Here is an 18,116-nt window from a genome sequence, read left to right as displayed (position 1 = left end):
TGTTATAGCTTTGTAGGTTTATGCTAACTTTTCTATAGTTTAGTATTTGAGAAGGATGAAAAATTTTATATGCAGAACAATGTCCATTTTTAAATATGTATAGAAAGTTTTTTTTTCCTGGAAATTATCAATGACAATAGTACACAGTCAGGCATCTAGATAACTGATCTCCGGACTTGGCATACTGAACTAAAAGATAACATATAAATAGGCTTGATTGCACTTAAGTCTTTATAATATGTCACGTTGTACACATAAACCCTTAACTGAAATAGTCGTATATTATTTGCCCTCAACTACGAGGTTTGTACAGTTTAACCCTTCGGTTTGTACAGTTTAACCCTTCGGCTAAAATTGCTTCTGATATTGCCCTTAAGGGTTGATATGTCCAAATTTATATACTTAAAGGGTGTTACTGTTCGCCAAGTGTTTTTATATGTTGTATCATCAAGATATGGTTGTCCAATGGCAAAGGTCGAACAATCACAAGAAGATGGAAGTTCAGGTTTGAGTTCTTACTAAGTCTCTTGATTTCATCAAAAACTTTAATTTGATAATAAAGATTGTTTAAGCTAAGTTCAGGTTTAATTTGATAAAAAACTTTAGCGTTGCTTAAGCTAGTACTAAAGATTGTGTTAATACAACTCCGCCACATTCTTCTTTTGAAATTCTGGTCCCTCAATTGTTGCACCATCTGTTAGTATCCTACATTATCTTGCTATAGCCTTTTCAATGTTAATGCTGTCATGTGTACCATTTGCCCTGTAATTCATGTTGACTTACAAATTGCAAGACTCCCTGAAACCAAGATGAGCTCGATCGTTAATACCTATGATTTCTAAAAAGGTATACCGTCAAAGGTTATAAACTTTATGTGGAAACCCAATTCCCTGTGTTGCTAAAGCCAGTACTTAAGATGAATATTGTCAAATTATTGGAATATCAGATGATGATGCGAGGGAACTTGTGCCTCAGAGAAATTTTGCTTGGCTAAGTGAAAGAGATCAGCTGAGAGCAGAAATGAAAGCTTTTTCAAGGAATTAGAGAAGCCATAATCTGGTTTCCTCCCGCTTGAAAGTTTGACAGAGATGGGTTAGGAGGTATTGTACAATGTTACTATCTGTATATGATATTTTTTCAATTAACCTCTTTCTTTGCATGCAATTTAAGAAAAAGGCACTATAGAAGCTAAATTTTTTTTGCTAAAAATGAATATTTAGTTTTTCCTTTCTATAGGATAGGATTCCGGGTGGGGGGGGGGTTGGGTGGGGGGGTGGGGGGGGGGGGGGGGGGGGGTGATGGGGTGTGTGATAATCATATTACTGCCTTGTGATAGCATACTATATCGACACATTTGGTTTTAAGTTTGGTCCATTATTTATCACGGGTTTGAGGCTTGTATGGGTGTGGTGGTAACAAGCGATCATAAACCTGTAAATTGTTGCAGCAATCAAAATTTAGTTATTTGAAATTTATTTGGGTGAATTAGGTTAGAAGGAACTCCCACTTGCCTCCGTCAAATGAATTTATAAGAAGAGAAGGTATATTACATTGTGCTTTTCGAAAATTGTTATTTTGCAAAAATAGTTTCATTCGTATTAGAATCTGCTTGAAGGTAGAATATTTAGCTTCAAGGGTCTCTTGTGAGGTATCAAATGCCTGAATCATAGTTGAAATAAGTTTATCCCTTTAGTGCGATAGCAAATGTTTGGGAAGAGGTCCGATACTTTGCACAAGGAAACTGACAAGTTAATTTTCTTTAAATAATTTCCATAAAAAGAAAAGAGGAACAAAGTAAGTTGTCATGCACTGTGAGGGAGCCAGAGTGCTCATAGAGCATTACACGGGGTTATTACAGAGACATCTTGTTTGGAGATACATGACCGGCTCTTATGCCAAGGCTCATGAAGAAAAGCAGTCTCTTCAAATTGGTCTGAAAGATAACGAAGTTGGTGTTTGAAAATGTTTCTTTGTTGTTTACTTTCAGCTACTTAAGGTACTCGTATCTGTCTGTTCTGTATTAATTAATTAGAGACCTGTAAAGAACCTGAATGTCAGTACAGAATATAAGAAGATTTAATAACAATCGTGTAATTTTGGAAAGGAAATTGTATAATTTGATAATAAGTGATAGGACCTCATAATTCTTATTACTTCAGTGCAGTTTGGAACGAAAAAGGCTACACATAAATTATTTTGAACAAAGCCTCCAAAGAATGTTTCAGTGCTAATTGGTGCTCAAGAAAGCGATTCAGAAACCTCCAACAAAGGTAACATTTTAATTATGAGTGTTGAAATTATGTATAGCAAGTTAGCAACAGTGTTTAGACAAATTGAGTAAGCAAACCGAAAATAATTTAGGCGAATTTGCAGTTGAGCATAATCAAGCTACATTGTGTTGCAATTATTATGATTCTGATTATCTTTGTTTTTATATTTACTGTTGTGGTGCTTTCCTGTCTAACTCCCCCACTTGTAATCAAAAATTAATATTGCTCTTTCTGCACTGCAGACCTATATTTAGTGTGACTACATTTTTTAAAAATTATGTAACAGTATCACTTGTAACTATATTTTTGTTTCAGTAGGTGCTCCTGGCAAGGTGAGTAACTTCTTTTTTATTTTCTGATACTTCCATTGTATCCTTTAACTGTTAACAAGTAGACCCAGGTTTTTTCTCAGCACAATTGTTCAGTTCTCATGAGCAACATTCTTCACAGTGTGCATAGTGAAAAAAAGGGCGGAGATTGAATATGAAGTGATGTATTATCTTTCAAGGGTACATATTATTGTATGTACTTTTGTGCACTAAGAATGAACGCCTTTTTTTATCGATGGAACATGAATATACATCATGTTTGCCTCTTATGTTTAAAATGCAAGAAGAGGAGGCCAAGTGTTAGATTATAAGTTTTCAAGACAGTCAAGTTTTTTATTTTGAAAGAAGAGGCTTATAAAATTCAGTGATGGAATAAAGTGGCTGGCTAAATTTACATAGCAAGAGTGCTTTATATTTTTTATTTGGACTTCTACTGGTGGGTTTTTTGCGCACCTGTTTTCAAGAGGTTTACGAGTTTGTTCTTTTTGTTTTGATGAGATTGATTGATCTATTGATCTTTTATTTGTTTTTATTTATGTACTTTGAATACGCTGTGCCAGCTCTTTTCTGATTATCTAATTGAGGCTATACGGCTATACCTATGCAATGCACACGGATCATCATGAAGTTTAAAATCATCATTATAACTTTCTTAATAGATTTAATTTGTTCCCTTTTTACTGTTTTTTAGTTGGTTAATAAATTTTATATTGTCAAATTGTTTCAAAAAAATCTGAGTGCTCAAGTTGGTAACTGGTGAGAGATGTACTTGTATTGCTATAACCCCTCAAAGTTTTAAATGTAGCATAGTCGAATGGATTTCCAGAACTCTGGAGACTAAGTTTCACGAGACAAAGGACTAGCCTTCACTTGGAAAAGGTTAGGATGGTGATTTATTCTATTTTATTAAGTTTGCACGTAATTGTGTGATCCAGGTTCAAAAGAGAGGCCGGCTGTGTGTGGAGACTGAAGAGTACCAGCTTCTTCCAGGTATCATCAACAGCAGCATTTAGAAAAACTCATGTTTGCCCGAGTAGTCAAAAGCAAACACTAGAGTACGGGTAATGCTACGTATCCAAAATTTTTTACCAGATGATACGGTATACAAGTGGAAAATTCTGATTGGGTGATTGATGTATATACAAGTGGGGTCTCATTATTATTGGAGTAAATACAACCAATCAGATTTTGACACCTCATTTGGGAAAAGATTTTGGGACAATATTTTGGGGTACCTAGCATTTTCCGGTACGGGTAATTTGTTTGTTTGTTTTTTTCTTAAATATTTGTACATATGGTAAGAGTAGAGAAAAGATAGAATAATGCTGTGTTTGAAGAGCACTTCATTGTTTCCGGTGAAGCTCACAATTCTAATGTAGTATATCATTCAACTTCAGTAGAAGCCGCCGGCATTTTCTTAGTTCCATTTTGAGTATTTCTAAATTAAATATTATTTGATCTGAACTTTATCACCCTTGTCCGGCTCATTCTCTATAGGATTTTTTTTTCAATTTTTGACATGCATTTTAAGATTTTTATAAAGTATAGTCCTTTAATTTTATAGTAAATAAAAATTATTTTTGAATAAAAATTTGAAAATTAATTATCAAACTATCTTTTATAAGAGTTCCGTCTCGAACTCTATCTCCATGTAACGGATGGACGTAGTAGTTGTTAAAAGAAACTTATACTAGATGTATCCACAAAATTAATATTTCTAAACAATCCATCAACAGAATAATTCGAAAGCTAAAATATTCAGTGTGAATGTGAACACTTGGTTAAATTTCAGTTTCAGTTACATTGACAAAAAATAAGATAAAATTATGGATAACAAAATATAACCATATAATAGAAGGGATTTGTGAAATTAAATTTCATGCTCTTAAAATATTACAAAATATAGTAAAACCTTAATCAATATTTACACCTGAACGGCTGAACTGAACCCACCCACACAAGTCTGTCCATTAGCTGAACAGCCTGAGCGTACTCGCATCTCCTAATTGACAAAGACAAAAACAAACATTTAACAGCTCCAACTAGAACCCAAACACAAACCTAACACACTTGCGGAAAGAGTCAAAGTGCCGTCGTTTGACTTATGACTTGGTGTTAGTTATTTCCCGCGTCTGATTCTTTTCTCTCATCCAACTTCATCTACTACTCATTCTTTGCTTCTTTCTTGACCTTTTCCAATTCCCCTGCCTTCTTCAATCTCTCTCTCTAAAAAATGTCTCTCTCATTTCAATCTTACTTGACCTAACACATCAAATCATGCTCCTCTTTCTCTCTCTCCTCCTCTGTCTCTCCTCATTCCTCCCTCCCTCCCTCTCCCAACCTCCCAAAGGTACGCATGTTTCTCGTCCCGTCTGTCGTATTCCGCTACAAACTATCTTAACGATAAATATAACCAATACAAAATCATTTAATCAATTATTCGTCATGTAATCACTTGTACTCTAATCCTATACAGATAAATCACCGTGTTGAGTTTTTAGAAAATAATATTTTTTTGGGGGGCTTTTTTCATAAATACCAATTTATAGAAATTATTTTCAAAAATACGGCGAAATCTTATTTGCAACTTCGTTTGCAATGTCACTGACATGAAAATCAACTGTGTTGCAAATTCAGTTGCAACTTCGACAGTATTTTTGAAAATAAGTTTGAAAATACAGGTATTTTTGCAAATTTCCAGATATATGATGTTTTTGATTTTCAGGTTTGCTGATCAACTGTGGTACAAGTGTCCGATCAATTATCGAGGGACGGGAATGGCAACCAGACACGGACTACATCTCCACCGGAACATCGAAAACTGTAACAACTCCAGGCCTGCGGGAAATCCTAACCACCGTTCGATCATTTCCACTTTCAGGTCGAAAATTCTGTTACACGGTCCCTGTTTACCGTCCTGGAAAGTACTTGATTCGGACTACTTATTTTTACGGAGAAGTCAACGGTGATGATGTTTTGCCACCTGTGTTTGATCAGATTGTTGATGGGACTTTCTGGAGTGTGGTGAATACAACGGATGATTATAGGAAAGGATTGTCTTCGTATTATGAAGGTGTTTTTACGCCTACAGGGAAGACGATGAGTGTTTGTTTGGGAGTTAATTCATATACGGAGTCTGATCCGTTTATCTCTGGATTGGAGTTTGTGATTTTGGGTGATTCGTTGTATAATTCGACTAATTTTGGGGCTTATGGTTTGAGTTTAGTTGCAAGGCACAGCTTTGGATATGATGGAACGATCATAAAGTAAGTTGACTTTGTTATAGTACTGGTTTCGGATTTTATCTCATTGGATTACCTATTACAAGCTGTTTCAATAGTTAAATTTGAAATGATTTCGATTTGATCTAGCGTAAATTGTGGTAAATACATAACTGCTACTGTCGACTAATATTGTTGATTTGCTTGACTAGTTAATCTGGTTACTCATTTGAATGTGTAGTGCTTAGCATAACTGAAAATATAAGGAAGAGGGAAATGGGTAATTTGCTTGGTATTTATGTTTTAGTTTACGTTTATGTAGTTTAAACATATAAATTTCAGATACTGAAACTGATTTGTAATCTTAATTTTAATATTTTATAGAAGATTGTTTGTTGTGTGCTCTCCATTACTTTCTAACAATGATATTTTGAAAACCAGATATCCTGATGATCAGTATGACCGCTTTTGGGAGCCATTTGGAGAATATAATCCCATCCTAACAAGAGCTGGAAATGTCAGTGTTTCTGGTTTCTGGAATCTTCCACCTTTAAAGAGTTTTGAGACAAAATTGACAGTTGCAGAACCCAAAGATCTGACGGTTCAATGGCCTCCCTCGTCTCTGCCAAACTCGACATACTACATTGCTCTATACTTCGCTGAGGATAGTGATTCGTCTTCAGGGGTTTCACGGGTTTTTAACATAAGCATAAATGATGTATTGTTTATGCGTGAATTAAGTGTGATTCCAGATGGTGTTGTGGTATATGCAAAGGAGTGGCCTGTTGCTGGCCCTATGACAATAAAATTGACTCCTGCTTCTGGATCTACACTTGGTCCTTTGATTAATGCTGGCGAAATTTTTGATTTGGTGCGACTAGGAGGGAAAACTCATACTAAAGATGGTACTGATATGCCTTTCTTGCAAATATGATTATTAAGAATTAGGACTATTCCATGTTTTTTTTCAATCATATATCATCTAGCAGTTGGTCAGTATCTAATACAGAGTGTTCCTTGCTTATGATATTGTTTTAAAACTTATCCAAATTTTGAAGGAACTGGAGAATTTATATTGGTCAAGAGTATTTTCACCTTGGAAATATTTTTATTTTTACCCTTGAATCTAGTTTGTTACTTGTGCCTGTTGTTAAGACTCTTTCCTCTAAAGATACCAACTCAAACAACTGAAGCAGTATTATAATTAGAGCACATTCTACAAGCTCCTCTTTGAAGGAAATAAGTCTCATGGGGTCTGGGTTACTTGCTCCTCTATCTTGCATGATTCTTGATCAATTCTTTCGATAACTTCATCAGATTTTTTTCTTTTCAGTGATTGCCTTGGAAAGATTGAGGAAAAGTTTCCGGAACCCTCCACTTGATTGGAGTGGTGATCCTTGTTTACCTCGCCAGTATTCATGGACTGGGGTTACATGCTCTGGAGGAAATAAAACACGTGTTACTGCTTTGTGAGTCTAAGCTCTCCCTTCCTTGTCAAATACCCAGAACCTTTACAAGCATTTAAGATAAAATATGCAAGGCAGATTTGAAATACTAATATTGAGTTCTTCACATTGTCTCTGCAGAAACCTTACGAGCATGGCTCTTTCAGGATCGCTGTCACCTAGTATTGCCAATTTGACGGCATTGACTGACATGTAAGTGTTTATTGACTTGTTTGATGAGCTTGAAGGGTAAGCATTTGTTAACTAACAATATGATCCTTTTTGCAGCTTACTCGGCAACAACAGCTTGTCGGGATATATTCCTGATCTTAGTCCATTGAAGGGACTAGCAATAGTGTAAGTCCTGTCTGTCAGCATTCTTTTCTTAACCTATATTGTTGTCTGTGATGACATGCATTAGTACACAGGAACAGGAAGCTCAATATGCTATTTATCTCCTTGCCAGATTTTATGGATCAGCTATTAATTTATGGTCGCGTGCTAATAGAATTGTATATGTTATCTGAATATTTCAAAATATGACTGAACAGTAATAATTCAATATTCAATATTACTTAAGACTTTAGTGCAGTTACTGGAGCTTGTTACACAGATGTGATGGTTTGTAATTTCTAATATTAATTCTGTGAATACAGACATCTGGAAAAAAATCTGTTCAGTGGAGCGATTCCCCCATCACTAGGAAGCATGGACACTTTACGTGAACTGTAAGCTCAACTATTATAGGAGCAGAGATCTATTTCTTACAATCTATATCAATGTTTATTAGCATCTGCTTATGACATAAATGACCTTCAAATTCTGTTTTCAGCTTTTTGCAAGAGAATAACTTGACTGGTCAAGTTCCGAATAGCCTTACAGGAAGACCTGATTTAGATCTCAGGTATTGTTTTCTTCCCACTTTTCCTTGAGGTCTTTAATGTCTATTATGCTTATCAAGCTCATTTGCTTTTTAGATTATCTCCTGGGAATTCATTTTCATCACCACCGCCTTCATGAGCAATTCGTGTACATACAACTATCTATTTACAAGTTTACAAGCAAGTGTAGAATACACATCTAGAACAAAGTTTGTGAGTTCTCAGCATTGCTGCTCTGATATTTTTTGTGAGGTAATAATTTATAATTAGCACCTTGGCCATGTACAAAGTCCTGTAATCTTCTGAAATGTCTAGATTTATAAACTAATGCTGTCAAATTAAATTAGTGCGACACTGTTCTATGAAGTAAAAGCCTTCATGTCAAAATTATACAACAGTGGGTTGCTTGGTTCAATTATTATATAGCAATTTCAGTGTTCCTTTACACTGGAAACATTTTTTGTGTTTTATGCTGAATATCCGTTGTGTTCTATGTTTTACATTGGTTCCTATCAAACAAATATGTATCCTCTAGATTTACTTGTATTTATAAATATTTAAGAGTATTTTACTAATTCTTTTCCTAATTGATTGTAATGCCTACATAACAATCCAGAATCATTTCAAATTTTTGGATAATGGTTGTTCTAATGTTGTATAATTATCCAATACCAAAAAATCATCATATCCGAAAATTGCTTTAGCTATGGCATCCAATCTGCAGGTGCTAATTTCTTATCTATATGCATCGGCCATGGTTTAAAATTTATCTCTGCCAATCTAGTTTGATGAGTACTACATTTGTTGTGTGATCATATATAAATGTGCTTTTGAATGATGTACCATGAGCCACATATCCCTTTTATCATCCCCAAATATGCAAACTGTACATGGAAGAAATATTGATTAGACTGAGGTGAAATATAGCTGCTGATAAATCCAATAGAAATACAAGTCAACATATACATGGTGATCTACCAGATCCAGTACTACAGGAGAAATCAACTAAACACGACCAAAGAAAAAACCCAAATTAGGAAAAGAAAGAGAATAGAAAGTTAAGGATGGCCTAAATGAAATCGAATGAGGAACAACAAATGAACATAATGGACAATTCTATTTTCACCAGTAGTTAGCACTCTTCACTCTTACTTCTCTGATTTCGCTTTCCTAAAGGAAAACCGGGGTGGAAGTGCATTGCTCTTTGCCTGTGTGCAGATTGGCACATTAACCACAGGCCTTATCCTTATGCTCGCCGACCTAGTCCTTTCCAACCCCTTCTTAATCCTTTTAGAATGTTTGTCTTTGGTCTCTGAACCTTCTTTCCCTTCCTCGATTGAGGGCAAATCAAGTGATCTTAACGAGGATGAGGATGTTGAGGAAGAAGAAGATGAAGACGGTGACAAACTAGATGCACGCTGCTTTCTCAGCCTTAGTAATTCTTTCCATAAAACCGTGCATGTAGGTGGTCTAGGAGAAGGGTCTTCGTCAGGAAGCCAGCTTACTCTAGTCTCTGCATTGTTGACAACTTCGGGTTTTGTCACCTCCTCGGACTGTTCTGTCTTGAGACTGATACTTTTGAGTTTCTCAGACTGCTGTGTTTGCCAAAACGGAAGCAACTTGCCATCGAAAAGTAGCTCATCAGCAGATAGCATGGTTTGGCTATCATTTGAGAGAAACTCAAAATCTATGTTACGTGCTTTTTCCCTCTGCTTCTCTTGTTCTTTATCCGCCATAGAGTTTGGATTTATAGTAATGAAATCCTCATCATCAAGCAAATCAGCTGAAAAAGAAATCCGAGGACTAGAAATTGGCTCGATAGATCTAGAGGCCGCTTGAATGGTTTCCAAGGAAATCATGATAATTGTCTTGGGGTTTTGAAAAAGGACTTGGAGTAAAGAGTTGTTGATAAGGTGTATGTTAACATATGCATGAGTTTGTGTGCTTTATAAAGACAAGGAGGTGCTTTACTGTTTCTTTATCATTTTATATGTTCTTAATTATTGTTAGTAATTGTTTATGGACGGCGACATTATTAAACCTAGTGTTTTAGGATAAACCAAAACCAGTGAGCTAAGGTTGAGTGTTAATATACGAAATTCACATGGAGACTTGTGGACCTAGTTAAGACAGAAGTTCTTCTACTATGGCATTAGAAGCACTGCTTACTGCTTAGTATATAATTTTGATTGTTTTCGAGCTCTGTAATTTCTATACATATTAGGTAAAATTGAATTATATATTTTTATGGAAATTTGGAGAGATCAGTAGTAAGACGCATCATAGAAATATGAATGTTCTAGAACCAAAACTCTACTCTGCGTATATCTTAACCTCTCTGCCCAAACCCGACTTTGGAATGAGATATGTTTGGTTCGAGTCAAGTAGAGTTGAGCCGTGCAAGGCAGCTTCCTCGTTCTCCCCCAACATCACTCAACTTTTAATAAAGGTCTAGACCATCCAACTCCCCCTAACATTTATGTCTGCAATACTATAACGGTGGAATCTGTTCCCTGTTGCTCAATCAGAATAACTCTTTTGGTTTTTATTCAATTCTCATACCAAGAATTAAGTGACACATATTATAAAATGGAAGCAGAGAAATATTAAATTATTTCGTTTCTAGAACTAAAGGATATTACCGCAGGTGCCAGAAGAAGCAGAAATTTTAAGTTTGTAAAAAATCCCTGTCAGTTTTTTCTGAATTGTCTTCTGGAACTCAAAAAATTTTAGTGTTATTTTTTAGGTTTAGGTCAAGACAAAAGAGACAGAGGGACAGAGGATTCTGCTTTGCTAGGATTATCTTGATAGATTAGTGGTAATAGATTTATTAACAAGGATCAGTCAAAGATAGAGAAGCTTTGGTTGTCTAACTTTCTTTACTTGTAAGAGATCATAATATAACATGGGAAGAGTCCTTAGCCATGTGGTCACATTAGCAATTCAAGCCATGTGAAGCTCTTCCAAAGATACTTCATGGTGACCAAACCACCCTCGAAATCTTTGTCATGTTGCTAGTATATTCTTCACCTCGGCAGAACTGACCAGGATTCCATAGTCATTTTAAACCAAGTTAACAACTTGCAGTTATTATTGATGTCCCCGGTTCCTGAAAAAGCCTACATAATTAAGATTTGGGCTGGTCTTAATTCTTACTTAAATGCGGAGCAGGTCATCGACACATGCATTCTTACATTGACCAGACGAGACCAAGTGGGCTATACCGATAACTATAGCTCACAAGAACAGCTGTGAGCATTGTATAATGAAAGCACAAAAAACTGAATCTTTAGATATATAAGAAGCTGATCAGTGGTTCAAGGCCACTGGCAAAACCAGACTCAGCAAATGTGGAGTTTAGCTAGCATGTGGTCTGTCTGCATAATTGATCAAACAGTGTATTTTGTTGTACAGCATTGCCTCTTGGTTTGCAGTATGTGTATAGAATTGATGACACCTGATAAATTTTGTTTAGGACCACACAAAAGTACATTGTTTTTCAAGGAAGTACTTCATAATTCAAAGAAAGAGAAGTTGTGAGATGAGAAGTTGGCAGGAGAGCATGAAAATGATTGAGTAGGGATAGTGAACTTTGGCAGAATACTCAGGAAAAAATAACTGATATTACTGTGCTCAATAGTGTGGAGGGCCATGTGTGCATATAGACTCTTGCATTTGCACAGATGCACTTTCTGACTATATACATTATTGATTTATTTGTGGGGATTGAAGTAGGGGTCTTGGTTTTGATTTTATTCATTTGAGGTTGGCTCACATATTTTTGCATAAGGCTTAGAAATAGGATAGTTTTTAGGAGTGATTATATTGTAATCTAGAATTTCTGAGCTCTAATTAAATAGAAACAAGAATTATACTTCCTCGGTGTCCTTAAAAAATCACGTCAAAATATTAGGGGTCGTTTGGTTCATGGAGCGATATCGGGTTGGAATTAGTAATCGGTTTAAAGTGATATGGGGTTAAGGTATCATTACTGATATCTTGTGTTTGGTCGAATGTTGGAATGAATCTATTTAATTTAAAATATTATTATGTTAATTAAATAAAAAAATTATAAATATTTTTATTATTAATAACAACATTTATTTGTACATATAAATAATTTTTATTATTATTAATATTTTTCGAAATATAAGAAAAAAAATATTAATATTGATACTCATACCAACATCTCATATCCACCCCTCCACTTGGGTTTTAAAAGTTCATGAGGATTTTAGGTATGGGTATGACGATAAAAAAATCCAACCAAACAGTAGGTATGGGTTTGGCATTACATACCCATGTCTGATTTCTCGTACAACCAACCAAACGACTCCTTAGTTGGGTTCTTCGTTTTCCTGTATATCCCTTATTATCGTATTATGTTCAATTAAATGGACGTGGCCCTCACTGTTATAATTTTCAAAAAATATTTTTGTCGAAGAAAATGGTCCTGTCTACCATACTGCAATCCGTCAAATCATGTCGTGTTTATCCTCTTTTTCTTTGAATGCTACATGATATAGCGTTTTGAAACTGTAAACACTATTTCATGTAGCGTTTTACTCTTAAAATGCTTTGTGTTCACTTTTTATGGTTTTTTATATCTAAACACAACACGATATAACGTTTTCTTTCAAAATTAAACATTGAATTATGTGACGTTGGATTATGTGACGTTAATGAATAATATTTTGGATCATTTCTCTCAACTTTGTTATTTTGGAAATTGTTTGTGAATTTTGTAGCATATGCGGCCTTTCTCAAATTAAAATATTGTTTCAAGGGTATTTTAGGAAAAAATTCAAAGAAATTATCTAGAAAAGAACATTGCGCATATTTCTTATATTTTTATAATTAAAATTTGAGAGCTCAAGTCTCGGTTAAATAATTATGTGCATAGGTGTGTAAATTAATATAAATACACATGTTGACCCTAGCTATTGAGTATTGACCACCCTTTTTGGGTGGTTAAAAGTTCTGGAAAACAAAATTGGGGAAATTTGAATCGGGCGAGTGAGCTGAATTTACGCAGGAAATGGAAAAAGAAAAGTACGCATGATAACATAAATTTTGTTTTGATTATTGAAAGAAGTACTTATTGTCATAATTGTTTCGAGTAAAACAAGGATCGTGTCTGATTATTTTGTTACTTTGGCTATAATTACTTGTTCGAGTATACTCTAAGTTTTATGCAGTGCACATATAAAACGAACCCGCATCATGACAAAACAAAAATTGAAAAAACAAGATTCGAACACGCATAAATTCTTCGGAAAGTATCATTGCTACTTTATATTTTTGTTAAATTTTGAGTTTGAGATTAGTTTACAGTTATTAAAATACTGTTTTAATATACAATTTCAATCTATCCTTCACTGGTTTCATAAAAAAAAGGAAGAGAAACTTTGAAAAGGTCCATTTCATGATACAAATATTTATTATATTTTGCAAAGTTAAAGGCAATTAAATTATAACAAAAATTCAAAAAAAATCAAAAAAAAACAAAAATTAAAATGTCAATTAACATGACATACAAGGAGTATACTATGCCGTATATATTTTACTAACATTTAAGTATGAGTTTTTTCATAAATACCCGAACGAGAAATCCACAAAAAACAATATAGCTGGGATCATTTTCGAGAACAAAATCACTGTGAAGAACAAGAAATTCGTAACTCCGGTGGATTTAGATCTAGAAAAAAGAAAGACAAATCGAAAAAGGCTTGGAATTCCTAGATCCGAAAAAACAAACTAATGCCAGAAAATTAAGGGAAAACAGACTAATCTTATTTGGAAGATTTTTGGGAAATCAAAGTTTTATAACAAGTTTTACTGGAAGAAGTAAGAAAACAGAAATAAAATAAAAGGTTTTGGAGTTTTTCATCGATAGAGATTTGATGGAAGCCCCGCTACTAAGCAAAAGAAAAAAAAGGAGGAGTGGTCAGAGAGAAAACGTTTCTTTGAGATTTTTTTTTAAAGGCCCGATAAACTCATCGAATACAAAATTCACCGGTAAGAATCATTATATTGTTATCATATAATATTTATAGTAATTTAATTTTCATTAATTTAAAAATATTAAAATTAAATATTCAGATCAAAGTGATTAGATGTTTAAAAAAGTATTATTAAAATAAATGACATATTATGTAATTAAAATGCATCAAATTATCAAAAATATGTGAATTAAAAATTTCACACAAGAAAATATTAAATTTAAAACATTATAAAAGTTAGTGATGTTCGTGGAACTGTGAGCATGCCGAACCAAATCAATCTGTAGCTGATGATGTATCTGTTCATTATGCATATGAATATTTTTTTCAAATTTAGTATTGAGAATTCTTATTTGGAGAATTCGAATTAATAATTGTATGCAAAATCATATTTCCGAAATCAATTATACTCCACATATCTATTGTATTGATATTTCTTGGATTAATCTCACTCCACATATTATGATTATTTAATATAATCAATTTGTTAATATTCATTTTTTTTAAATTGTGTGATTTTCTGAAGTAGACATTCGATTAATGTGAAGTTGAGGGAGTATGCAATTATGCTGTCAAAGCGATTATATTATTGAGCCCAATTTAATCCTCTAGCTCAACTATAACTACTGGCCCAATATCATCATCCTCAGACAGCAAATCACTAAACATTGCAATACGTCTAAGATCGATTAACTGAAAGTGATGACAGTCGACACGGACTTAGTAGTCTATGTTTTGTCACTTGTGCAATTGCTCATGAATCTATTACTTGTTTTATTTCATTATGTTTTATGACTTCATTTTACTCTTAATACTTAGGGGCCGTTTGGGCAAGCTTAAAAGAAGTGACTCCTTGCTTATACTAAAAAAGCGGAGCAGAAGTGAGAAATAGATAAGTTAATAAAGTATTTGGAAAAAAAGCAGAAGCTGTGAGAGAGAAACTAGGATTCACAACTTCTTAAAAGTGTTTCTACTTCTTTACACAAACGGGCTAAGAAAAGTAGAAGCCAGAAATAGAAGCTACTTCTCATTAACAAACAGGCCCTTAATCCCTATCAGGTATCAATGGTCGAAACATTCGAGTGAGCAAATAATTTACTTCAGAGATACTACAAATAATTTACAGAAGTTACTCTTTATAATAGATACCAAACCCTGTCTCCCGTCCTTTTTACTAGATCCGCCCATGTGCAGACCATGGTATTCTTTCGTTTTATGGTACTGATACTGAGAAGTTCTTTTGCATCCGACTGAATGCAGAGGCTATGTTAAAAGACTGTTTAGTTCTAGAAGTTCGATGTTTCATAATATGATCGACAAAGTTGTACATACATGTAATTAATTGAACCATCAACCGCGCTACATATATGCAGAAAAAAGGCATGATTTCGCAGTCCAGCAGATGAGTACACAGTAAATCACATGGTGGTTCATGAATATAGGTTCAATCTGAGTCCCTAGAATAGAGATTACAAGAGAGACTAAAGGTTAGCGTGTAGCAAATTTGATTGAAAAATTAGGAGCACATTCACTTCCAAAGTTAAGGTGAATCCAATAAAATTTCAGGCAAATTTCACCCGCAGGAAGTCTCCTCCAGGGTAACCCTGCTGCAACATATCTCATTGACTATGGAGTTGATGGCTGGCAATTGAATTCCTGTGATAATGTTATGTGTGCTGCACCTTATGTTTAATGTTTACAGGGCTAAAAGGACACCAGGCATGAATAATACCATCATTCTGGCTGGAGCAAAATATGGTAGATGTTTTCTGGTATAAGCAGGAGCGGATCTAAGAAGAGGCACGGGGAACACGTGTTCCCGCTAAATTTTTTTTAAACATTTTTTCACCATTTGAAATTTTACAAAATTATAAAAATGCCTCTATAAAATTTTAAAAAAATTTAAATCCTAAATACGCCCCTGAGTATAAGGGTCAAACGATGGCAAGTCATATTCTTGTGCTCCCTTCATTTTATATGAATCCATTTGACTAAAATGGATGTATTCGCAAGTATATCTATCTCCCTCCTCCATCTTTTCCACCTATTACCACCACTGCCGCCGGCCAACCGACACCGCTCCGACGGCCTCTACCAGAACAGCCCCTCTCTCTCTACTGTTCAAGCCCACCACCGCCTTGCACCACTCCGCTCGCGGCGTTCGCCGGCGTTAGCCGCCGGACGATGCTCCGCCCTCCCTCCTGCCACACCCAAACTCAAGACTTCCATACCAATCTTCAACAGAAGCCAATTACAATTTTATTCAAAATTCCAAACTTTAAGTATATTTATACATATAACCCTAATTATATCTAGGAAACGGATTAGAGCATTTTTAAACAAACATGGTGCAAATGTTCAAATCCATCCCATCATCTCATCCATGCTCGGGCGATCCTGTTCAAGTTATCGCCGCTCCCGGACTCTCCGAGATTGATTTCAGGCACACTACCGACAAAACTCGTGGTCTTTCACTTCCTCTTCGAACCTCCCCCTCTCATGTTGGCAGATGCGTACTAATACTAAATCTCTCTACTGATTCACACACTCACACACAGATTCTTTGTTCTTATTATGCTACAACTTGTGTTATTGTGTCTGTTCTGTGTGAAACCAGCTTCATTTGGTATGTAATCTCTTGTCTGTATTCTGATGATGCAACCCTTTTTTCTTTATCATATATTTCTGTTTCTTTTCTTTTTAACTGATTCAGATTATTGTTGTTTGTATTGTTTGTAAGAAAATTGAAATCTTGTTTCTTTTTAATTGATTTTTTACTGTCTGTGTGAATTAGGTTTTTGATTTATCATTTAGATGTGATTTATGTTTTCAATTTCTTATAAATCACAATATGTTAGAACTATGTAACATCTTGGTCGGTGGTGGTGCTGGTGGTGTCGCGGTGGTTGTACCGGCGGCTGAATCCGTTACGTTTTTGAATTCATAATTATTATGAATTTGATTTTTAGGCTATAATTCTATTTTTAAATTGGATTGGCTTTAATTACGGGATCCGTTTTGTTGACTATTTATTATTTGTCTCTATTAGCATTAATTTGAATAGCTACTTTTTAAATTATAATTGTGATTGGATAAATACTATTTATGAATATTCAATACCATTTATGAGAGTCATTAAGAATGACTTTATCGTGCCTTTAATGGCTTCTTTGTGCCGTTGATGGCTTTTTGTTCCACTTATGGATGCCATTTTTATGGCTTTGTTTACCATTTTGTAGATCATTATATTTAATATATTTAATTACGTTTTAAACTTTGTTTTATTCTTCACTTAAATTTTTAATTTTCATGTGTCTAACCAAAGGATTATCCTTTGGTTAGAAATTAATTAATATTTTTATAGTTTTTTTATTTTCTATCTATTTTTGTTATATATGATCTTTTGTTTATATATATGCCCGTGATTTTCTTGTGTATTGATTTATGTTTTGTTTGATTTGTTTTTTTCAGGATACTTTGGAAGCGAGCTGTTACGGGACTTATGGGTTTTTCTTTTCTAATTCATTTAAGCTTTATTGTCTAAGCGTCCGGAGTTATGCTTGCATGACTTTCGGTTAGATGATAAACTTTCTTGAAAGAAAGAAATCCCAGATGCGGTTTATTGTATTTCGATACAATTCATCTACGAATGTAGACCTTACAAAAAAAAAAAAAAAAAAACGATGGCAAGTCATTTTCTTGTTTTTTAGTAAAAATTTCAAACCATGAATAATGAATTGGATACGACACCTTTGTATGTTAGTCGGAAGAACGATGACTTCAACATCAACTCAAGTATCGCCTATCGGTTTCATTTATCGATCTCATGCCTTAATTTCAACACGAGAATCACTCCGTTACTTGTGTTGTACGTTGTCTAGTATATGCGACTTGGCTAGGGAAATTAGATAAGCGAGCATGTCATTTTTTTCCGATAAAATTATATTATTATAATCTTTAATTTGGAA

At 34.4% G+C, this 18,116-nt stretch overlaps 2 protein-coding genes across 2 annotated transcripts; one reads left to right on the top strand and one right to left on the bottom strand.

Annotated features, from left to right (window-relative positions):
* The first annotated feature begins 4,747 nt into the window (after positions 1-4,747).
* LOC108197695 (probable LRR receptor-like serine/threonine-protein kinase PAM74) lies at positions 4,748-8,591 on the top strand. Its single transcript, XM_017365386.2, has 9 exons — positions 4,748-4,949; positions 5,325-5,865; positions 6,262-6,725; positions 7,154-7,289; positions 7,407-7,478; positions 7,554-7,622; positions 7,922-7,993; positions 8,098-8,169; positions 8,243-8,591. Exons 1-9 carry the CDS (start codon positions 4,877-4,879, stop codon positions 8,283-8,285), a joined length of 1,542 nt encoding a protein of 513 aa, XP_017220875.1. The 5' UTR covers positions 4,748-4,876; the 3' UTR covers positions 8,286-8,591.
* A 472-nt stretch (positions 8,592-9,063) lies between these two features.
* LOC108198792 (uncharacterized) lies at positions 9,064-10,169 on the bottom strand. Its single transcript, XM_017366566.2, has one exon. It carries the CDS (start codon positions 10,003-10,005, stop codon positions 9,295-9,297), a length of 711 nt encoding a protein of 236 aa, XP_017222055.1. The 5' UTR covers positions 10,006-10,169; the 3' UTR covers positions 9,064-9,294.
* Between the last annotated feature and the right edge of the window lie 7,947 nt (positions 10,170-18,116).

Source organism: Daucus carota, chromosome 8 (assembly GCF_001625215.2).
Source record: "Daucus carota subsp. sativus chromosome 8, DH1 v3.0, whole genome shotgun sequence".
Classification (NCBI taxonomy): Eukaryota; Viridiplantae; Streptophyta; class Magnoliopsida; order Apiales; family Apiaceae; genus Daucus; species Daucus carota.
This window is presented reverse-complemented; position numbering and strand designations above follow the sequence as displayed.